Source organism: Neomonachus schauinslandi, chromosome 1 (assembly GCF_002201575.2).
Source record: "Neomonachus schauinslandi chromosome 1, ASM220157v2, whole genome shotgun sequence".
NCBI lineage: Eukaryota > Metazoa > Chordata > Mammalia > Carnivora > Phocidae > Neomonachus > Neomonachus schauinslandi.
This window is the reverse complement of record NC_058403.1, coordinates 179,309,391-179,329,582: the sequence shown is the minus strand read 5'-3', so window position 1 is coordinate 179,329,582 and position 20,192 is coordinate 179,309,391. Positions and strand designations below refer to the sequence as shown.

Here is a 20,192-nt window from a genome sequence, read left to right as displayed (position 1 = left end):
AGTTGCTTGTCATTAGTGGGAGGGAGCTCGGAGAATTCTAAATGGAAAGATAACACAGGAGTGACCTCCCATAATATAATGCATTTAAATCAGGTAGACTCTTTATTTTGTGTTAGCTCCAGGCATGCGTTGCTTCACTGCTTCTCAGTATATACAGCCTAGAATCATCGCCTCTTGAGGGCTATTCATCGGGGCTCTTTTTTTTTTTTTTTAAAGATTTTATTTATTTATTTGAGAGAGGGAGACTGAGCGAGAGAGCACATGAGAGGGGGGAGGGTCGGGAGGGTCAGAGGGAGAAGCAGACTCCCTGCCGAGCAGGGAGCCCAATGCGGGACTCGATCCACAGACTCCAGGATCATGACCTGAGCCGAAGGCAGTCGCTTAACCAACTGAGCCACCCAGGCGCCCTCATCGGGGCTCTTTGTTGCATTTGAAGTATGGTGCTGTAATACCTGTCTTCTCCAAGTAGATGTTATAGAGAGTGGACGGGAGAGAGTCCCGCAGTAATTATGCTTCATGAACGCTCTTTCTGTATTTTCTCTCACTTTCCCCAGCCCCTCCACACATACCCCCACAGGCCTTAATGGCCACTGAATTATTTCTAATCAGTGTCCCTGTTCTTTCTCTCTTGCCAGAAGGAGGGACATGTGAAGTGATTGCCGCACACAGATGTTGTAATAAGAATCGCATCGAGGAGCGGTCGCAAACAGTCAAGTGTTCCTGTCTACCTGGAAAAGTGGCTGGCACGACAAGAAACAGACCTTCCTGTGTTGATGGTAAGTAGCTGGTTTTACATCTCTCTTTAGGTGTTTATCTAGGTGTTCACTGTCTGTAATAGATATATATTTTTTTTTTGTTTCACCTATATATGGTTCAGGATAACCAACAAGGTGCATCCAAAACGCTGGAAGGTTGTACAAATGCCAGTCCTCAGCATAGTTAGAATTCTTGTTTCTCTGGCTTTGTGACTTTCACATGGCTTACTGTTTTTAGAGAAGGTTAAGGTAAAATAATTTCTCAAGTCAAGAAATTGAAGGGTCCAGGGGCACCTGGGTGGCTCAGTTGGTTAAGCGTCTGCCTTGGCTTGGGTTGTGATCCCAGGATCCTGGGATCGAGTCCCTCATCGAGCTCCCTGCCTGGCAGGGAACCTGCTTCTCTCCCTCTCCTCCCTGCTTGTGCTCTCTCTCACTATCTCCGTCTGTCTCTCTTTCTCAAATAACTAGAATCTTAAAAAAAAAAAAAAAGAAAGAAAGAAATTGTAGGGTCCAGCTCATTTGGGAAGTGATTTTGGATTGAGGTTTTATATAATGATGATGGTGACAATGGTACTAAAGATAACATTTATTCAATGCATATTTAATGAGCATTTACTCTATGCCAGACAACTGCTCTGGGTGCCTCACATGCATTCATAAACAAATAGAGGTGCTCTGAATATTCACCATGTGCCAAGCAGGGTCCTAAACACTTCTCATGCATTATTTTATTTACTCCTCCCAAAGATCCTAGAACAGTTACCTATCTCTGTGTAACAAATGACCCCCAGCAGCTTGAAACAGCAAACATTCTCTCACAGCTCCTGGGGGTCAGGAATTCCACTTAGCTGAGTGTGCCTGGCTCTGGGTCTCTCGCGCAGTTGCAATCAAGATCTAAAGGCTTGACTGACGCTGGAGGATGGTTTCAAGATGGCTCACTCACATGGCTGTTGGCATGGACCACAGTGGCCTTCTTTTTTATAATCTAGCCTCAGAAGTTACACTTTACTATTTCCACAATATCCGGTTGGTTATTTAAGTCATCCCCATTCAGTGTGGGAGTGAGCTATAAGGACTTGAAGGCCAGAAGACAGGGATCATTGCAACAGATACACTTTTCCTCCTATTTTAAACATGAAGAAACTGGGGCTTAGAAGGGTTATGTAACGTTCCATTGGTCCCATGGCTGACAAGCTGTAGCTTGACTGACTTTTTTTTTAAAGATTTTATTTATTTATTTGACAGAGAAAGTGAGAGAGAGTACAAGCAGAGGGGAGTAGCAGAGGGAGAGGGAGAAGCGGGTTCCCCACTGAGTGGGGAGCCCGATGCGGGACTTAATCCCAGGACCCTGAGATCATGACCTGAGCCGAAGGCAGATGCTTAACCGACTGAGCCCCAGGCTCCCCCTCTGCTTGACTGACTCTTAAGCCTAGAGTAACTGACTGTAATGCCAAGTCTTGACCACCATCTTTAAAACAACTTTATATGTGCTAATAGTGAGTCCAAGGTTCAAAAGGACCATAAGTATCTCTCCCCATCACTATCTTTCATAATTTTAGAGCCAGGTATGAGGTGATGTTCAAATTCTTCAGTAAGAAAATCAGGACTCAAGTGAGTCATTTTTCAGGGTCACACAGTAGCAAACAGAACCCAAATCTCTTGGCTTAGAATCCATTGTTCTACCTCTAGAAACAGTTAAAGCAGGACACCTTCTAGATTGGCTTGTGTTATGTTTTCATTATGAAGTATGGTGGTTAGAAAGAGAAACACACTCAAGCTAGACCAAGGAAAGTTATTTTTTTTAAGAAAAGAGAAGAATCCTGGGGAGTCCATTTCCCAGAAACCTCATGGAATCCATAAATTCTGCCAGCAGCCGCCATCTTGTTTTCTTTGTTCATGGGACACACTCTTTCTGATCTCTGTTGCCCTCCTTCTCCTCTGTGTGGACTGGTTCCCTCTTCTAAGATTTTAGCTTTCGAATTCCTATAACTTATGGGCTGGTGTGAAGCTGTTATTTCCATGATGCCAACTCCGATCTCATATGGCATCACAATACAGCCCAAATATATTTGACTCGTCTCCTGTGTTTTAAATGCATTCTCCAAAAGGACCAAATATAACTGGCCCAGCTTGTGTCGCATGTTAAACTTTGCCCAATCAACCATAGCCAGAGAGCTGTACATGGGGCTTGTTCACCTTACCATTGTGTACCATGGTAAGGTCAAGCTTTTTTTTTTTTTTTTTAATTTTTCTAAAGGATGAGAAAAAGCCAAGTTTGGGAATATACTATTATCAGTAAATTCTCAATTAGTACATTTTCAGGGGTCATTTGGCACTATCTGGAGACATTTTTGGTCTAGACATCTCTTGCAATTAGGGAGATATTATTCACATCTGGTGAGTAAAATCCAACAATGCTGCTAAACATCCTATAATGCACAGGACAGCACCCACAACAAAGTATTACACAGCCCCAAATGTCAATGGAATTGAGGTTGAAAATTTGCACTTATGGTTATTTATTTGTTCCAGATCACAGTCAACATCACATCTCCTCCAATGCAGGAGAGGCAAACAGTTAGACTAGAAATGCCACTTTTTCACTTGTAGGAGGAAACTCTTGGCCTTTGAAGCCAACGAACATTATAAAGCCATGATAGTTTCTCAAGCTGTCTGCCAAAGAAAGCCTCGAGTCTGTTAATTATGAATCTCCATTTTGTTTCCAGTTCATTTTTTTTCTAATGATCTAGAATTAGAATTGCCTTCAGGATTTGGATGTAAGACATAAAGAGCAATACACTGTTTATTCTGGCAGAGGGGGAAATGGCATCTGGCCCTAAGTTTCTATGAGAAGCTCAGCCACATAATGGGAATATTCTGTCTCTCAGAACAAGTTTATTTGACTTTGGAAACTGAATCCTTTAGTGTGGTAGGTTCAGGCAAGAGGGCTATTAGTCCCTATCTTCCAAGCAAAAGTCAATAAATTATAGAGTATTCTATGGTGTGAACCTATAGCATTCCACTCTTCTAAAATCCTTGAATCCATTGGCATGCATGAGAAAAGTGCTGCAATGATCAAAATTTTTTTATGGCCCAAATCTCTACATGCAAATGAAAAAGGAAGTGCAGACATAAATTAATAATTCCAGTGTAGTTATTAAGATCATGAACTGTGCAATTAGACAGACATGAGTGGAACTCAGCTATATCAGTTACTAATAGAATTACCTTGGGCAAGTCACATATGCTTTTTAATTTGTTCCTTGGCTGTGAAATAGAAATGATAATTATTTTGACTTGTGGTGAGGATTAAGGAAGTCATGTGTAGAGTTTGTTTTGCGTAATATCTGGTTCCCGTTACATACTCGCTAAATGTTGGTGTCTCTTTCCTATCTTACTAGTAAGTGTGGGTAACGCTTAGAAAGGCACATTGTTTTCCAAAGTTTTGTTGCATTTTAATTGTAGCCACCATCGTTTCCTGGAACTGCTTCTAACTAATTATCCTGGATATCACTATTGCTGGTGAGTCAGCTTCAGGAATGTGTGTTTCTTATAGGAATTTTGAAAACTGTAGAAATAATCCATACATTAAAGGCACACATAATATTATTGCTCAGAGATTATCATTATTTTGTAAGAAAACACGTACATGTCCATTTAGGCTTAACCCATCATTAAAAAGAAACTCACATGGGGGGCGCCTGGGTGGCTCAGTCGTTAAGCATCTGCCTTCGGCTCAGGTCATGATCCCAGGATCCTGGGATCGAGCCCCGCATCGGGCTGCCTGCTCCACGGGAAGCCTGCTTCTCCCTCTCCCCCTCCCCCTGCTTGTGTTCCCTCTCTCACTGTCTCTCTCTCTCTGTTGAAAAATAAATAAAGTCTTTAAAAAAAAAGAAAGAAAGAAAGAAACTCACATGGCAGGTATTTTACTAAACTAAAATGTCATAGTACTCTTTTATCGACAGCTTGTTTCATTTACCATATGACAAACATTCCCCAACTTAAAACATATTCTTCAAAAACATTATTTCTAATAGCTGTATAGGGTTTCAGGGGTGGATACAATTCCATTTATCTAACCATTTCCTCCACTTGGACATATTTATAGTGTTTCGTGCATTTCCCTTTCTAAGCCTAAAAATGGATAGAAACCAGCTTCTCCCCATGACAGCGGTTGACAATCCATATACCATATTTGTCCTGAACATATATCCTGTTGTACATAGTGCATTTCCCATGTAACTGTTCCAATTGCTGTTATTTACTTGCCTCTGAAATTACAGGTCACTTGCCTTCCACAGTGTTTTCAAAACTGGAGAAACAGCTATGATTTTAAAATAAGCATATATTCTATTATTCTAAGATTCAAAATCAGAGACCAGATGATTCAAAATGGGACATAAATTTTAGTCTTCAATGTAATCTTAGCAACTTATCCAAAAATAGAATACAGGATTTTGGGAGAAATTTTTAAAGAGTGGGCTTTGAGTTTAAAGAATGATCTCCTATTGCTTAATAAGTGAAAATACCAAAGAAAAACACTCAACAGCTTAAATATTGTGATAGGTATTTATAAATATTTTGAAAAGCATTATACCCTTGCACATGTGCCTAGCACTATTCTGACCGGATATTAAGTCATTACACTGATTCACACCGTCTCGTGTATTGTTAATTATTCTCTAACCCTAGAGAAGGGTGCCTTCCTTACTATCTTTGTTAACAATAATCAAAATGATGGCCAAAATGTTCTTGAAGGCTTACCCTGTATGCTTCTTTGAGGTCCTTCAAGTCTGTACGTTCATTTAATTCTAACCCCAACTCCCAAAGGTGTCTCCTATTATTCCATTTTGCCAGTCAGAAAATTGAGGCACGGGAAATCTGTGACTTGCTCAAAATCACGCAGCCAGTAATGACAGATCCAGAAGTCCAGTCTGGGCTCTCTGACTCCAGGGCCCTATTTACCAAGTGTGGGCAGACGAGGATGTAGCAAAAACACACATTCTATTCCAAAGCCTTTCGTGTAAGATACAAAAATCCTGGGTGAGAAGGGGCAGAAAGTCCAACCGTGTGCATATTTTCAGAAACATTCGGTCCTTCAGGCCATGCCTGCTCCTTCCCCTTTTTGTGTCAGACAGGACTGATTAATTGCCCTTTCTGAGGTCATGGCCATTGAGTAATTAGAAGCATTTTTATAAATAATGGTTTCCGTTATATGGAATGACTGAAGCATCATTGTTTAAGGCATAGAGGGACAAAATGACTGTTTTATGGAGAAATTCTCATGCAGTTTTCTCTATTTAGGATTTTATTCTCATGCAATTTATGTCTATTGGCGACTTAGAAAAATATGTGAAAAACATCCTTATAAGTACTGGTTTGTAGAGAAGTTCTCATAATTCTCTGTGGATTTGAGCATCACTCTTATTAAGAAAAGTCTACATGATAAGTTCATAGGCCTTTCCTTTCATTCAGTGTAAATTCTGATCATTTCTCTGACTGATTGCTACAAACATGACCTGGTGTTCTTGTCTTTTTATACTGGATATCAGCCAGAAGTGACTAGCTTATATCACAGAACTTTTTAACTTTCACAACTATAGAAATCCCACATTTTCTGTTTGTCGCTAGGATTAGTGTATAGTTAATATAATGAAAAAATCTTCATACTCCTTCCTGTTTCTGTGAAGACAAAACCCCACCATATAAGAGGATGTTTTGCTCTTGACTCATCATACATAGCCTATAAGGTAAGACCAAGCAAGCAAGATACACAGAGACCCAGATGCAGAAAAACAGTTAGACTTACAGGGAAGGAGTCAGGGAGACAGGACATACAAAGAGGAACAAGGAAAGGAAGGTTCAGAGGAAAAAAGTGATCAAAGGGAGATGAGACAAGGAATGCTTAAAAAGATTAAAACATCTATCTATAAAATGGCTTCGTTCATTTTTTTCCAAACAATTGTTTGTATTCACTTTCACAGTTTATAACTAATTTTAACAAAATAAGATTTATTTGGTAGATTGAGACTTGGAATTTTTTTTCAAGTTGCATTATATGAGATTCCAGAACCCAAATATCTATAAAAATTGCTTCTGGAGATTGCTCCTTTGGAAAATACATGATAAAATTTTCTTGCCCACATAACGTCGTAGTCTCTAGAGACAGCCATGGTGGAGAAAAAGGTCTGAGAACTGAAGGAAATTTGAAATTTAGCAAGAGTTTTCTATAGAGTAGTATGAAATACATATGAGAAATACCACGTATGATAGCCCCTTTTTAGCCATCCAAAATATGATAGCATATGAAAGCCTCTGAGAAGTTCTGCAGAAAAGAAACTTGTTGAACTTGGACCCATTATGTCCCAGACTTCTTTGACTAGAGAACCTTTTTCTCTGTAACATTTACTTGTGCCCTATAAACCCAGTGTTCCATGAACTGGACTTCAGGCCATGTTAGTATAGACTATATAGACTATGTCTTTGTTTTTGTTTCCAGGGATGTATTCTCAAATACATCCCTTTTGAGACTGACTGATAATTCCTATGCCAATAGCTCAGTATTTTTTCTTAACACTGGCTAACCAAACATTGCACAACAGGTCTTGGTAGTAATGTGATTTATAATATCTCTGTGACATGTCAGGCTGAACTACAGTTTGGAAATCATCTAGGGACCTTCCAGAGCAAACATTGTATGAAAAAGCTTAAGCCCTTATTTTTATTCACAAATATTAGATGTTTTAGAGGACAGGGAAGATGACCTATTTTGGTTCTGCCATTTGTTACTTGTCGTCCCCACACAATGAAATACCAAGATAATGAATCGCTGTGGTAGATCAGGGATACACGACACAGCGGCAGTCTGGGGTCCCTTCATTACCATCTGTTTGATGCCTGCCTTGTTCGTTCTTTCTTTCTTTCTTTCTTTCTTTCTTTCTTTCTTTCTTTCTTTCTTTTAATTTTATTTTATTTTGTTATGTTAGTCATCATACATCATTAGTTTTTGATGTAGTGTGTAGTGAGCCACGATTCATTGTTTTCGTATAACACCCTGTGCTCCATGCAGTACATGCCCTCCTTAATACAGACTCTAGCTTGTTTAATAGACGGGATGGTGAGCTCAGTTGACTTCATCAGGAGGCATTTCTGAAGACAGATTCTATTGTTATTGAAGAGGGTCTACTAGAGCATCATTAGTAACATTGTGGCACATTCAGGCGTAATTTCTAAATTACATACAAATGTTCTTTTGCTCCTTCCTTGGCACCTAATCCTGTCCAGGTATGTGAGGGATCCAAGTCTGCATTAGCAGGAGGAATGAGAGGAAGGATGTAGAAGAACTGTCAAAGCTTTTTGTACCATCTAATAAAAGGTCTGTCTCTATGTTTTGTTCCTTTGCATAATAAAGAGAACAGGAATTCAGTCTTCAGATATCCCCATACTTCTGAAACTAAGAAGGGATGTCATTTTTTTTTTTTAAGTTTAAAGCAGCAGTTTCCAGCTGACAGCCCAGCCACAGAAAGTACCTTCAGACCTATTCCTTAGGTTGGCAGAGTAGTGAAATGGACTGTGTGCCTTTGGATGGGATATTCCAGTATGCACAGACCTCGCCCCTTTCTATGAAACCTGGCTCTGGCCCATTCATGTGACCTGCCGGATCCCTAAAGATCAAGGGAATCCCTGCCTCCTGGCTCAGAGTCATTTCCCTACTGTTCTCAAGTTAAATAAAAAAAATTAATTTTCTGGAAAAAATTACTCTTTGATATATGTAACCTGGCATAAATAGGAATATACATACACAAAAACAGCAAGAAAGGAAAATAAGAGTAATTCTTCTCCTCCCCTTGCCCACTGATTCTCTCACATCTTCATTGCCAGAAGCAACCACTGTCACCAGATTTCTGTGTGTCCTTATAGAAAATATCCATGCACACACAGGAGACACACATATACAACCTGATAAATCAAAACGCTGTTATATAATTTAAAAAATGGTCTGAAACTGTATTTTTTTTTTTGCACACAGGATGCACACATATACAACCTGATAAATCAAAATGCTGTTACAAAAAACAAAAAACAAAAAACAAAAAAGGCTGTTATATAATTTAAAAAATGGTCTGAACCTGTATTTTTGTGTGTGTGTAAGAAAATGGCTGATAAACATGGAAAAAAAATTCAACATCACTCAATTGAAGAAATGTAAATTAAACACTGAAATGTAGTGTTTCATCAATCCAATAGGCAGAGATAAAAAGTTTGGTAATACCCAGTGTTAAGGAGGCAGGAGAGAAAAATTATATATAAATCATACTCTGTGATAAACAGCTTACAAACTCAGTTAGTTAGCCACTTTTCTTTATTTGGTTCACCAAAAGAGAAGAAGATAAATAGGTAATTTTATAATGAGACTAGATGTTTGGGGAACATAATACAAATTACATGCATTATAACTGTGCACAGTGACTTTATTTAGCAACGATTCTTGTATACATAATGCCCTCCATTTCTTCAATAGGATCAGGTTCATGCATCTGGGTATCATCTAAGAAATCCTCTCAGGATCTTGATCTCACTTCCATGGCAAAACTATATGTGAAAGTATATTTAGTGCATGTACTTGGACATAAATATAGTAAATCCCATTTTAATGTCAATCAATGTAGCTACTTGGGAGGTACAAAATTCTCTACACAAATATGTGTAGTGGTATGTATGTCACGTGTGTGTGTGTGTGTGTAATCATGGTACAACACACCCCAAACTCTTGTCATTTTTCTAGTTCGGAATGTATTTGGTTACACAGAATTCCAAATTCATTAAGGAAATTTCCCGAAAGTAGCTCCAAAGCCATCGGTTTCCATTATTTCCAAAAAGCTTAGGTATTTTCAAATACCCGTTCTTGTCTGATATGAGAGCACTTTTAATCAATTCTTATTTTTTTTTCGGAAAGGGGGAAAAATGTTGTTCTAAATCTAAGGAGTCAGCTCCTCCCCCATCCCTCTAGCTGGGCTTCAGCGTAGATAAGGCAAGATTTCAGGGTTCTGTGTTATTAATGTGCTGTCCATATGAATAATGAGCAAGCCTTGTGAATTATTTCACACTTCTAGGAAAATCTATAGCCCTGTCCTTCTGCAATAGCACTGGAAGCTGCTGAGGATATCCGTACATTTCTTTGTGGAAGGTTCTGATAACTTCATCTAAGGATACTGTAAAACTTATGTCCCCTTCTGAAGACTGTGTAGAAATTTATGCAGATGAATAATATTTTGAAAAATTAATGATGTATTCCTCAATCCACCCAAGCTACTGGGATTTTTGAGGACGAGACCCAACCCAAACAACAGAACATGAATCACCCATTAACCAGAGAATAGAGGCCCAAATATTTGGTGTTTAAGTTCAAAAACCATTCCAAGACTCAGATATGTAATGGAAAGGTTCATTTATTCCTGTCCTCAGAGTAATATGATGAGTCAGCTTAGGGAGGGAGAAAGGAACACTTGGGTAAGAAAAATGTGGTCCACCGGAGCCAAGGCTATCTGCCACTACCACTAGAGATGTGTGTCACCACCTATAGACTCACCTATCCAATCACCAGCCAAGAGAGCACTGTACATGATAGCTCAACACACTCTCTTCATATCCTTTTGGTTGCCTTCCCAGGAAAACCATTCACAAACAGCATCTAGCATATTGAACCCTGATTGTCCAACAGGAGTCATAATCACCAGTGTCCTAAGGCCTCCTTAGGCTTCCATGCTGCAGAGGTGACCTCCAGGATGCTAATGAATTCCAGGAGTGAGAGGAGAGACCTGGACTCCCTAATCGGTGGAGTGGACACAGAAAGGAAATTTCATGCACCAACTACATAAAACTAAGTTTCCAACCCAGCTAGGACGTTGGTGGAACATGCTCACCTTCCCCAACCTACCTATCTCACTTATAATCCTTGATATCATTTGGTACTTTCATTTTTGCATCATTTATTTATTTTTTTTTTTAATTTTATTATGTTATGTTAATCACCATATATTACATCATTAGTTTTTGATGTAGTGTTCCATGATTCATTGTTTGTGTATAACACCCAGTGCTCCATTCAGTACGTGCCCTCTTTATTTTTTTTTCTTTTTTTTTATTCTTATGTTAATCCCCATACATTACATCATTAGTTTTAGATGAAGTGTTCCATGATTCATTGTTTGTGCATAACACCCAGTGCTCCATGCAGAATGTGCCCTCCTCAATACCCACCACCAGGCTAACCCATCCTCCCACCCCCCTCCCCTCTAGAACCCTGTTTGTTTTTCAGAGTCCATCGTCTCTCATGGTTCGTCTACCCCTCCGATTTCCCCCGCTTCATTCTTCCCCTCCCGGTACCTTCTTCTTCTTCTTTTTTTTTTTTTCAGTACGTGCCCTCTTTAATACCCATCACCAGACTAACCCATCCCTCCCACCCCCTACCATTCCAGCAACCCTCAGTTTGTTTCCTGAGATTAAGAATTCCTCATATCAGTGAGATCATATGATTACATGTCTTTCTCTGATTGACTTATTTCACTCAGCATAACACCCTCCAGTTCCATCCACTTCGTTGCAAATGGCAAGATTTCATTCCTTTTGATGGCTGCATAATATTCCATTGTGTGTGTGTGTGTGTGTGTGTGTGTGTGTGTGTGTGTGTGTGTGTATACCACATCTTCTTTATCCATTCATCTGTCAATGGACATCTTGGCTCTTTCCACAGTTTGTCTGTTGTGGACATTGCTGCTATAAACATTGGGGTGCACATACCCCTTCGGATCCCTACATTTGTATCTTTGGGGTAAATACCCAGTAGTGCAATTGCTGTGTCATAGGGTAGCTCTATTTTCAACTTTTTGAGGAACCTCCATACTGTTTTCCAGAGTGGCTGCACCAGCTTGCATTCCCACCAACAGTGTAGGAGGGTTCCCCTTTCTCCGCATCCCCCCCATCATCTGTCGTTTTCTGACTTGTTAATTTTAGCCATTCTGACTGGTGTGAGGTGGTATCTCATGGAGGTTTTGATTTGGATTTCCCTGATGCCGAGCAATGTTGAGCACTTTTTCATGTGTCTGTTGGCCATTTGGATGTCTTCTTTGCAGAAATGTCTGTTCATGTCTTCTGCCCATTTCTTCATTGGATCATTTGTTCTTGGGTGTTGAGTTTGAGGAGTTCTTTATTGATTTTAGATACTAGCCCTTTATCTGATATGTCATTTGCAAATATCTTCTCCCATTCTGTCGGTTGTCTTTTGGCTTTGTTGACTTTCTTTTGCTGTGCAAAAGCTTTTTATCTTGATGAAGTCCCAATAGTTCATTTTTGCCCTTGCTTCCCTTGCCTTTGGCGATGTTTCTAGGAAGAAGTTGCTGCGGCTGAGGTCGAAGAGGTTGCTGCCTGTGTTCCCCTTTAGGATTTTGATGGACTCCTGTCTCACATTGAGGTCTTTCAACCATTTGGAGTCTATTTTTGTGTGTGGTGTAAGGAAATGGTCCAGTTTCATTCTTCTGCATGTGGCTGTCCAATTTTCCCAACACCATTTGTTGAAGAGACTGTCTTTTTTCCATTGGACATTCTTTCCTGCTTTGTCTAAGATTAGTTGACCACAGAGTTGAGGGTCTATTTCTGGGCTCTCTATTCTGTTCCATTGATCTATGTGTCTGTTTTTGTGCCGGTACCATACTGTCTTGATGATGACAGCTTTGTAATAGAGCTTGAAGTCCAGAATTGTGATGCCCCCAGCTTTGCTTTGAAGGACACTATATCATACTTAAAGGGTCTATCCAACAAGAAGATCTACCAGTTGTAAATATTTATTTTATTTCTTAAGTCATCTCTACACCCAATGTGGGGCTCGAACTCATGACCCCAAGATTGAGAGTGGCATGCCCTACCGACTGAGCCAGACAGGTGTCCCTCAATATTGCATCATTTAAAGAATTCAATGGTAAATTCAATGGACTCAATATTACTTAGGGTGGTAAAATGATTGCATGGTTAACCAGCCACTCATTCAAAGGAAGGTCCCATTTCTTCAAATTTAGAATGGCCTGCATGTGCCCACTCAGAAGTTATCATTCATCATCTCCTTTGGTGCCTACACACCAGTTTTGCTTTATGCTGGGCACCTGTTTTCATCAACACTCTTCTGCAATGTGTATGTTCTGACTGCTCCACAGACCCACTCTGGTTCCCCAATTCTCTCCCTCTTCTTGGACCTCCCTATACCCTGCAACACAACAATATTGAAATTAGACTAATCAATAACCGTACAATGACCCCTAAGTCATTGAAAGGAAGTGTGAAAGGAAGAGTCACACATCTCTCACTTAAAATCAAAAGCTAGAAATGATTAAGCTTAGTGAGGAAGATGTGTCAAAAGCCAAGGTAGGCAGAAAGCTAGGCCTCTTGCATGAAATAGTTAGCCAAGCTGTGAATTCAAAGGAAAAATTCTTGAAGGAAATTAAAAGTGCTACTCCAGCGAACACATGAACGATAAGAAAGGGAAACAGCCTTATTGCTGATCTGGAGGAAGTTTGAGTGGTCTGGATAGAAGATCAAACCAGCCACAACATTCCCTCAAGTCAAAGTCTAATCCAGAGCAAGGCCCTAACACTTGAATTCTATGAAGGCTGAGAGAGGTGGGGAAGCTACAGAAGAAAAATTAGAAGCTAGCAGAGGTTGATTCATGAAGTTTAATGAAAGAAGTCATCTCCATAACATAAAAATGCAAGGTGAAGCAGGAAGTGCTAATGTAGAAGCTGCAGCAAGTTATCCAGAAGATCCAGCTAAGATCATTAATGAAGGTGGCTACATTAAACAACAGATTTTCAATGTAGATGAAACAGCCTTCTATTAAAAGAAGATGCTATCTAGGACTACCGTAGCTTGAGAGAAGAACACAATACCTGCTTTTAATGCTTCAAAGGATGGGCTGACAGTCTTGTTAGGGGCTAATGCAGCTGGTGACTTTAAGTTGAAGCCAGTGCTCATTTACCATTTCAAAAATCCTAGGGCCCTTAACAATTATGCTCAGTCTCCCTACAATCTAGTAATTCCACAACTGGGTATTTACCCAGTACAAAATACAAAAACAGAAATTCGAAAACATATATGTACCCCTATGTTTATTGCAGCATTATTTACAATAGCCTAGTAATGAAAGCAGCGCAAGTGTCCATCGATAGATGGATGAATAAAGAAGATGAGTATATATCTATAATGGAATATTATTCTACCATTAAAAAGAATAAAATCTTGCCATTTGCAATGACATGCATGGTGCTAGAGAGTTTAATGCTAAGTGAAATAAGTCAGAGAAAGATAAGTACCATTTCATTTCACTCATATATAAAATTTAAGAAACAAAACAAACAAAGGAGGGAACAAAAGAGAAAAAACAAGAAATGGACTCTTAACTAAGGAGAACAAACTGATGGTTACCAGAGGGGAGGCTGGTGGGGGGATGGGTGAAATAGGTGATGGGGATTAAGAGTACACTTATCATAATGAGCACTGAGTAATGTATAGAATTGTTGAGTCACTATATTGTACACCTGAAATTAATATAACTCTGTATGTTAACTATACTGGAATTAGAATCAAAAACTTTAAAAAAATATTCTAAATCTACCCTCCCTTTGCTCTAGAAATGGAACAACAATGCTTGGATATCAGCACATCTGTTTACCATATAGTTTAGTGAATATTTTAAGCCCTATTGAGACTGTTGAGACCTACTGCTATAATAAAAAATTTTTTTTCAAAATACTTCTCACTGTAATGCACCTGATCATCTGAGCTCTGATAGCAGTGTAGAATGAGATTAATGTTGGTTTTGTACCTGCTAACACAAACATCCATTCTGCAGCCCATGGGTCAAGGAGTAATTTTTACTTTCCAATCTTATTTAAGAAATATATGGCTATGGCTGCCATAGATAGTGATTCCTCTGATAGATCTGGGCAAAGTAAATTGAGAACCTTCTGGAAATGATTTACCACTCCAAATGCCATTAAAAACATTTGTGATTCATGGGAGGAGATCAAAATACCAACATTAACAGGAGTTTGGAAGAAGTTGATTCCAACCCTCATGGAAGACTTTGAGGGGTTCAAGTCTTCAGTGAAGGAAGTAATTGCAAATGTGGTAGAAATAATGGGAAAGCTAGAATTAGAAGTGAGACTGAAGATGGGACTGAATTGCTAAAATCCCATGAGAACAGTTGAACCAGATGAAGAGTTGCTTCTTATGGATGAGCAAAAAAAAAAAAAAAAAAAAATGGGCTTCTTGAGGTGGAATCTACTCCTTGTGAAGCTGCTGTGAAGATTGTTGACATGACACAAAGGATTTAGAATATTACATAAATTTAGAGGCAGGGTTTGAGAGAATTGGCTCTAATTTTGAAAGAAGCTCTACTATGGGTAAAATGCCATCGAACAGCATAGCATGTTAAGGAGAAATCACTTGTGAAAGGAAGAGTCAATCAGTGCAGCAAATTTCTTGTCATCTTATTTCGAGAAATTGCCACAACCACCCTAACGTTCAGCAACCACCACCCTGATCAGTCAGCAGCCATCATCATGGAGCCAAGACCCTCCACCAGCAGCAAGATTACAACTCCCTGAAAACTCTGATGATGCTTAGCATTTTTTAGCAATAAGGTATTTTTTAATTAAGGCATGGGCAATGTTTTTAGATATAATGCCATTGCATACTTAATAGACTACAGTGTAATATAACATAACTTTTATATGCACTGGGAAACCAAAAAAAAAATTATTTGACCTGCCTTATTGCAATTTTTGCTTTATTGTGGTGGTCTGGAACTGCACCTGCAATATTTCTGAAATTTGTCTGTATTACTTTATGTAACTCCTGCAACAGCAGCCTTATAAGATAGTTACTATTCTTATCCCCAATTTATTGAGGAGGAACTTGATGCCTTAAAGAAGTTAAATCATTTCTTCCAAGACATGGCAGCCCAAATGAGGAGTTGCTAGAAATGATAGGTAGGCGATCCCCTGAGAAGCATGGGGAGCAAAGGTTCAGAGTACCTGCTCACTTCTGTATTCCCTTCCTCAGAGAAAAACACCATCATTCAGGCATGCTATGTTTTTACTTAAGCATCCCCTCCAGCACATACACCATTATCCTTCATATCCTATGCATCTCAGATCCTTCAATTCCTCACCATTCCCAAATTTCATTACTGCCATAATCAAGACTCTTATATTGACCCAAATTAATGTGCCCTTAACACCCATGCCCTGTATTGCCCAATGCTGACTTTGTTACCCAAATTTGAACTACCAATTCCACAGGTCTTCTCTCAAACCACCACTATTAGACACCCAAAGCTAATAGATACCCTCCTCCACATCCCTGAAGCCTCCTATACAACATTTACCATAACTTACCATATTGTACTCCATACTTTTGTTGACTTGTGATCTTCTCTGATAGAGAGACTCACCCATTCACTCAACAATTATTTTCAGAACACTGACTGCATCCTAGGAATTATGCCAAACACTTGGTCACATAATGATGAACAAAGCCCTTGCCTACAATCCAGCAGGGGAACACACCTCAATCTAATCATACATAAACATGTTCCAAGCAAAAACTGCATGTTCAGAAGGAAAAGAACTCAGTCCTTGGGGAGGGTGTTATCACAAAGAGTTCAAAGGAGGCCAGAAAGCTGAGACTTCTGTGAAGAAGTGACAGGAATTTGGAGATGTGAGGTATGACTCAAGCTAGCTGGGTGAAGAGCTTTCCAGGCAGAGAGCCAGTATGGGCAAAGGCAAAAGCCTTGGGTTTGATCAAGAACTTCAGAGAAAGCCATTGTGGCTGAAACCCAAAGAACAATAAGATCATATGTGAGAGGAGGCAGAAAAGATGGGTGGGGCTAACCAGTAGTGTTATAATTGAGCTGTGCATCTCCCGTTCCTAATGTAGTTCTTTTTTGTTTAATTTGAGTATAGTTGACACACAATGTTACATTAGTTTCAGGTGTACAATGTAGTGATTCAACAAGTTTATAGGTTATCCTAATATAGTTCTTAAAACTGAGATGTGCTAATCAAATTCTTAGAGAAGGCAGTGATTCAGTATCTGTTGTGGGAAATTAGATGGTGTCAACTTGGAGTTTTGTGCATGAGGAGATGGCATTGAGAGCCCTCTACTGAGATAAAAACCTCCTTCTGCAGTGTCTGACATCAGATTGCAAAACCTCAATACTCACACTTCAAACAACGGCAAAGCAAGACAAATCAAATTGCCTTTATGATATTGCCACCTTGCTCACGCGCTGTTATCCACAGTGTTGCTGTCACCTGAATGTCTCACCCTCCCTCTGTTCCCAACCACTCATGCTGCTGAAAGAATCCTCATAACCACCCCAAATCAAGCAAACAACAGCTTCTGATAGAAATTTTTAGTCACTGCTTTTCCATTCTATTGTCTGCATTAGATAACATTATAATTAGTGGATTCTTTATACCAGGAGGGGCATTAAGGCTAAGGGTTTATAACTGGGGATATATTTAAACATGGTGGCTAACTACAGGCTCATATCAGTTTATTTTCTTCCTGACTAACTTGTATCTTCTTTGACTCCATTTCCTTATGAATTAATAATGCTATATTCTATGTAGCCCCCCCCCAAAAAAAAGTCTCTAAAATACCTCCATCAAAGGATGCCTGACTATCCCGTTCCTGAAATCTAGGGTAGTGTGTAAATTTTAAATGGGTATGCAGGCATTAATGAGTCTATTTTGTGAAGAAGAAGATTATGGAGAAATGATTGCTTCTCATATTACCCATTCCACTCCCTTCAAACTATGCAAGCACATGCTTTTGAGAAACAATGTACTAAAGCCACATGTACACTAGAAAAATTCTTTACTGTATTTAACAGCCCTTGTAGAAAAATTATACTAATAACTACATAAATTGAAAGTTGTTGAGCACTATGTGTCAGACACCCCCCTGAGAACGTTAACCTTTTCACATCACATTTCACAATATGAAATGGGTACTGTTATTATTGTCCCAATTTTACTGATAAGGAAATTGAGGCTCAGAGCAAGAAGGGGCTTGCCAAAGGCCATACAGCTTCTAGACAGTAGAGCCAAGATTTAATCTTGGACAGTCTGATAACAGCACCCATGTAAGATGTTAAGATTGCATTAGTTCCCAAACAGACAGCTAGAACATTTCTGTGGCAAGACAGAATCGTGGCAATTGGAGCCCACACGGATGTGGATTTCAACCCTAGTTTTGCCCCTGATGAGTCAGCTTTCCTTCAGCATGTTATTCTCCTGGATCTGCAGTGTCCTCTTCTGTTAAACAGGGATGAAAAAAACTGCAATGTCAAAGAGCTGATGAGAATATCAAATAAGAAAATTCATAGAAGCCACAAATCTGTAATAGAATCTCCAGGCATATTGTGAGTCCTCAATTATATTATCCTTACTAAATTCATGATTATGTTAAGAACACGATATTGAATTTATAGTTTCATTAATGAGTGTGTATCTGGATTTTGAGAAACCCTGATTCAGAACTGCAGTTTTGATTGAAATACCAATAGTTATATACCTCTTCCTCATTTGATTACCTCCAACCGTAAAACAAGGCTTTTGAGCTTCTAAAAATGTGTGCACAGAAACAAAAGCAGGTCAGATAATGATTTAGAAGCCTGTCTCCAGAGGAGCATGAAGAGAAGAGGCAAGTTGAATGTGATGCTTGTTTTCCATTCAGAAGGGAAGATACTGAGGACATCCTCTTCTGATCCCAGTCCCAGTAAGAGAAAACATCATTTTCCAAGTGCCTGTTGGTACACATAAACATCTCTGAGATAAAAGATCTCAGTAGACAAGATCAGTTTCAGAAAGGAGCAGATTGTGTGCATTCCAACAGAGACAAGGTTCATTAGGTGTAGATTGACTTAGCCTTTGCTTTGGTCTTTTCTCAGCATTCACAGGAGAGCTGCCTTTTCTCTTCTTACTGTAGATACTCTCTCTAGGTGACTTCATTCATTCACTTTCATGGCTTCAGAGACTTAGATAGTTGCTATCTAACCTAATCCATTCTTCCAAACTCCGGGCCCTTTTTTCAGGCAAGTATTAGACATTGCCATTTGCATTTCTTAAAGACACCCCAATTCAGTATGCTCAAGATGGAGCACACATTTCTATCAGCCTAGTGATGCAAGCATGATCCCTACATCAGTGAATAGCACCTGCATGACAATGGACCAAATGTTCATGTCCCCCCAAATTTCATATATTGAAATTATAAGCCCCAAGGTGATGATATTAGGAGGTAGGGCTTTGAGGAGGTAATTAGGTCATGAGGGTGGAGGCTTCACAGTGGGATTAGTGTCCTTATAAAAGAGGCCCCAGAGAGACCCCCAACTCCTTCTACCACGTAAGGATACAAGCTGGCCATCTGCAACCTGGAAGAGGACCTTCACCAGAACATGACCATGCTGGCACCCCGATCTTGCACTTCCAGCCTCTGGAACTATGAGAAATAAATCTCTGGTTATAAGTTATCCCATCTATGGTATTTTATTATAGCAGCCTGTAAGAACTAAAACATGCATCTGCTCCTTATTCAAGCCAGTGTCTTGGGAAACATGTTTGCCTTTTCTCACTTCCTCATGGCCCACATCCATTCTACCAGACTTCCTTGATTCTATTGCCTAAACATCTTTCCAATCTTTTCCCTTTTTTCCATCCGCACTTCTAACAACCAGGCTCAGGCCATGGTCATCCTTTGCCTTGATTACTGAAAGGTCTTCTTTCTTATTGCCTGATTGCTCTATCATACATGGCCTTCAGTAACTAATGTAATTCCTCTTGATGCATGCTACCAGTGTGTTTTATTCTTCACCTTTTGTCACATAATTCCCACTTTAAGTTGCATGTCGATATTATCTCCACTACTATACAATAGATGCTACATGAAGGTCTTGTTCAGGCTCTACAGCAGGGCCCAGCACAATGCCTGGAGTAGATACTCAAATATTGTGTGCCCTTTGCACCCAGGTAGTGGGGTCAGACAGATGTGTGTTCCAATCCCAGCTCTACTATGATTCTAATCCTCAGTTTCCACATTCCTGAAAACAGGCATTGCATGAAGACAACTTCATGGTGTGATCATGAGGATGAATTGAGGAAAGGCATGCACAACACTTAACTCAGAGTTATTCTCAATAAATATTGGCTCTAAGAGTCGAGAAGATGCATATAGAGTAAAGATCCCCCCATCTCTGGTAGACCATCTGTGGGGCTTTCTACTGTTTGTATGGAGAAGAAATAAAGCTAACACAGTGACTTTCAGACTTAGACTTGAGTATATGTAGTTTATACATAACAGGACATTCTTTTGGCCTCCGTA

General features: G+C 39.5%; 1 protein-coding gene across 1 annotated transcript in view; it reads left to right on the top strand.

Moving 5' to 3' along the window:
- The window catches only part of TAFA1 (TAFA chemokine like family member 1), a 534,189-nt gene that overhangs the window by 414,538 nt on the left and 99,459 nt on the right, over positions 1-20,192 (top strand). Inside the window, exon 3 of the mRNA XM_044916668.1 lies at positions 636-776. Within this exon, the coding sequence (XP_044772603.1) occupies positions 636-776 (141 nt within the window). The remainder of the gene's footprint in view (positions 1-635; positions 777-20,192) is intronic.